General features: G+C 37.2%; 1 protein-coding gene across 2 annotated transcripts; it reads right to left on the minus strand.

Annotated features, from left to right (window-relative positions):
* On the minus strand, positions 1-3,681 carry LOC145166276 (putative flavin-containing monooxygenase 1). Of its 2 annotated transcripts, XR_013740467.1 has the most exons (6): positions 3,130-3,681; positions 2,810-3,047; positions 2,556-2,731; positions 2,100-2,458; positions 1,591-2,003; positions 1-283 (listed from the first exon to the last, which is right to left on the minus strand). XR_013740467.1 is itself a non-coding variant. In XM_079085216.1 (5 exons), the coding sequence occupies exons 1-5, from the start codon at positions 3,559-3,561 to the stop codon at positions 1,667-1,669; spliced, it is 1,542 nt and encodes a 513-aa protein (XP_078941342.1). In that variant the 5' UTR covers positions 3,562-3,681; the 3' UTR covers positions 840-1,666. The 2 variants fall into 2 exon arrangements, 1 of the variants encoding a protein (XP_078941342.1); XM_079085216.1 differs by lacking the exon at positions 1-283 and having other exon boundaries at positions 840-2,003.
* Between the last annotated feature and the right edge of the window lie 437 nt (positions 3,682-4,118).

Raw genomic sequence — 4,118 nt, forward strand, 5'->3', positions numbered from 1 at the left:
TTGCATAAATGAAGAATCCAAATATTATAATCTAAAATAGTTAATAAAAATCCATAAAATTAAAGTCGTTAACAAACATACAACATTAACAAAACAACTAAACATAAACTAACTAGTCATCCTCGCCGTCTCCGCTGTCTTCGGGCCCATCATTCTCATCATCATCACACCGGGTATCCTCACCATCTTCGCCCTGACCTTTTTTTTTACTCGATCGAAACCACTTAAAAAGTTTCTTGCTATATATCGGGTTTTTTACAATAGCATAGACATGATCGTCCGCCTACAAAATAAATATGGGCATTAATAATATCATCCTAATTGTCAACATACCAAAATACTAATAAACATAAACCAAACTAGATACCAAACTTCCTATTAATTATCAAAATTTCCAACATATCATATACAAATTATCAGCATAACAAAATACCAAAATATATATCAAACTTCAATTACCAAAGATATCAAAATATCAAACTAACATAAACCAAACTACATATCAAACTTCCAATTAATCACAAAAATTAACAAGATACCAAATTACCAAGTTATCAATACATCAAACTACATATCAAACTTCCAATTACCAAAGATACAAAACTAACATAAACTAAAATACCAAAGTAAGTAGATAAACCAAACTTCCAATTACCAAAAAAATATAACAAATAATGAATGAGTATCAAAATTACTAAACTAACATGTCATATTTATGTGGAATTAGAATCAATTTAGTCGTCATATTGTCGTCAGTAAAGCTACTTGTACCAACTAAACGCTAACCATTGGATCTATTAGATCAATCGACGGTCAGCGTAAGAAGCAGACAGACAGGGTAACTTATAACACAAAAGTAATCATAAACTAAGAATAACATCATCTTTGATACATATTTAACAATAAGACCACAAATTTAACAAAATAAGTTAACCACAAATTTAACAAGAGAAATTTCATCAAATGACCAAAAAGAATGGGGTGTTTGAATATTTTGACAATGAAAATTTGAGTTTTGTAGAACGACCAAGGGATCATCAGAGGAGGTTCTGCGAAAGCTTTTTACCTTCGGAGAAATGTGAATAGTAACGAGGAATTGAGGTGGCAGGGGAAAAAGACAAAAAAAAAACGGTTTGTTGCATAGTTCCTCAGAGGGGGCTCTGAGGAAAGGTTGTTGAGGTTCTACGGATCTTTTCTTCATCAGCACACCTCTGAGGAATTGTTCTTCGGCTAACCATGACAAAAATCGGGATTTCATTAGCTGAAGAACAGTTCCTCAGAGGTGTGTTGATGAAGAACAGATCCTCAGAGCCTCAACCACCTTTCCTCAGAGCCCCCCTCTGAGGAACTATGCAACAAACCCTTTTTATTTTTTATTTTTTTTATCTTTTTCTCTTGCCACCTCAATTCCTTGTTACTATTCACATTCCTAATAAGGTAAAAGGCTTCCGCAAACCCCTCTGAGGATCCCTTGGTCATTCTACAAAACTCAAATTTTCATGGTCAAAATGTTCAAAAACCCCGTTCCTTTTGATAATTTGATAAAATTTCTCATTTAAAAAAGTAACCACAAATTTGAAAAATTCTTACCAAAAGTTAATATTATTGATTTGATTCAGAGAAAAAAGATAGATGGACCATGATGCATGACTCTTCGGGCACATCATTAGGCGTAATCCATGGGACCATAAGGCTCAAAAAGGTTAGCCAACCCTCCATTCTTTCTCATAGGATTCATACCCATATCTCTGCACAGTTGATCATTGTACCATATCTCTAAAGCACCAACTGACGACCGATAATGGTATTCCCCAGTTGTTTGCTTCATATATTCATCCCATCTTGCAATATCCTTCTGCATCTCATCAACACTCGGTAGCTTGAACGCACCTTCAAGAAGCGCTGCCACCCATTTCGACCTCATCTCTGATACGTACAGATTCGAAAGACCCTCTGAAAATCCAATTATTGCTAACTGCGGTATGCGTGGATGAATGCATTCCCTGATAACATCATTAACAAACAGTATAAGGTCTCCTCTGTGGTTCTCGGTTTTATTGTAAAAAAAAAAAAAAAGAGATAAAAAAAAATCGGTTAACCTGTAAAGAGGGACTCGTGGTGAACCAGAGATGAATTTCTGAAACGTTGATGATTCGAAAATGTTTTTAAGCTTTTCTGCGCCTTTGAATCCAGTTGCGTATATTACAATATCTGCTTCTATACGTGTTTTGTCGTCTTCAATCGAAATACCATTGTCGTAGAAGCTAAAACTTTGTGTTTTCTTCAACTTGATGCTTCCTTTCTCAACCTCATCGAAGAAGTCATCTGGATTAGGCATATACGTAATTAAACATGCACGGGTGTCTTTCGAAAAGCTATGCTGTGGCACCATGTCGAATTTGTTGATCGGAAGTTTCTTTTTGATGTAGCTTTCCACAAGTTTCGAGATTCCCCAACTCTGTTACATTTAGTGATTAGGAAAAAAAAAAAAGAAAAGAAAGAACGATCTTGATCTTGCTTCGTTGGTTTAATAATGAAGATGTGGAGGGACTTACTAGAGGTGAAAGTAAAGTGGCGATGAGATTTAGGAGAAGACCTTCGCCGGGCTTATGAACCAAAAGCTGCGAGAAGCGATTGAAGTATAAATATGTGAATGGGATTCCCCATGGAGCCCAGTCCGGGAGCTTCCAGTGATCACGTCGATATACTATCTTACATGGATGTTCTGGACCTGAAAATCAACATTAAAAAGTTAAGGAAAATCACCGGAGAAGGTATAAATGCGCCGGTGAGCAAGTCTGCAACTAACCGTTGATTGAGGAGCACTCTCTTGCAATGTCGAGTCCTGTTTTCCCGAACCCCACGACGACGACGCTCTTCCCTTTCACGAATTCAGCAGCTTTTTCATTATCCATGGCAGCGTATTCCATGGAGTGAATCGCCTGGCCTCGGAAAACTTCAGGGCCTTTTCCGGCGGGGAATTCCGGTATGTTTGGAACGTCTTTAAATCTTCCTAAACAGAGAATCACGAAATCCACGGTGTAAACCTGGTGATTTCACATGAAAAGAGTTCAATTTCGTTATGTATATCAATGAATGCAGAATACAGATAATTATTGAATTCCATACGTGGGTTGTGGCAGTTTCAGTGTTTTCAACGGTGACATTCCATTTTCCGTTGGGTGGAAATGGTTCGCCGGTGCTGTTCCATAGGGACCATGGCTCCGATGATGGTCCGTCGTAGCTGATTCCCTTGACTCGTGCGTGTAATTTGATGTGGGGTATGAGATCAAAATGGGTGGCGTAGGACCGGAAGTAGTCCAGCATTTGTTGGTGGGTAGGGAAGTCGTCGGTGACTGAAGGCGGCCATGGGAAGTCGGAAAACTGGTACAGAGGTTTTGGAGCCTGGAGCCTGGTGGTTTTGAAGGTTTTAGCCCATACGCCACCAATGTCGGATTCTGACTCGAAGACAATGGGGTTGAAGCCTTTGGAGAGGCAGTATTTACAGGCGAGGAGGCCACTGATTCCGGCTCCGACGATCGCCACTTGTTTTTTATCCATTGTTCCGGCGATGGAATCTCAATATCTGATGCGATACTTATAATCTTGGTTTTTGTTTTTTTCTTATAAAGTAATCCAGATCCATTTCCTATTGTCCATCTCCATATCGTTGAGATCCGTGTATGATTAGGAATTTATCCCTTGACCATGGCTTAACATGTAAATGTAGTCAATAAACTTTAAATGTGTCAACATTAGCATCATGGAATCAATTTAGTAAATATACAACTTTTTTCTTGAAAGCAATTTAAATCCATTTTGATCACCATCATCTCCACCAAATTCATGTAAAACGGCAAATATCATCCCCAAATTATTTCTGGTAAATAAAAAAAAATGACCAAAAATATTTAAGGAATAATAAAATATTATAAAAACACCACATTTACCAAGTTTTTAATGAAATCCCATTATTTCGTGAATGAATTTAAGATTCTGTGAGGCAAGACCAATGATCTCACTATGTCACATAATTGATAATTATGTAATCTCTTCCGACATATTTCTCAAACTATTTACAAGTTCTTAATCTTTAATTTCTTCAAACTATTGAAAAT

The sequence above is a fragment of the Lactuca virosa genome, chromosome 3 (assembly GCF_052849685.1).
Source record: "Lactuca virosa cultivar CGN04683 chromosome 3, Lactuca_virosa_CGN04683_v6, whole genome shotgun sequence".
In the NCBI taxonomy this organism is placed as follows: domain Eukaryota; kingdom Viridiplantae; phylum Streptophyta; class Magnoliopsida; order Asterales; family Asteraceae; genus Lactuca; species Lactuca virosa.

Bases quoted from the DNA above. Each gene is read 5' to 3' on its own strand.
- LOC145166276 (XM_079085216.1), bottom strand. From the start codon at position 3,561: ATGGATAAAAAACAAGTGGCGATCGTCGGAGCCGGAATCAGTGGCCTC. The intron at 3,048-3,129 runs GTATGGAATTCA...TGAAATCACCAG, and splicing joins CTGAAACTGCCACAACCCAC to GTTTACACCGTGGATTTCGT. The intron at 2,004-2,099 runs GTTAACCGATTT...TGATGTTATCAG, and splicing joins CCACGAGTCCCTCTTTACAG to GGAATGCATTCATCCACGCA.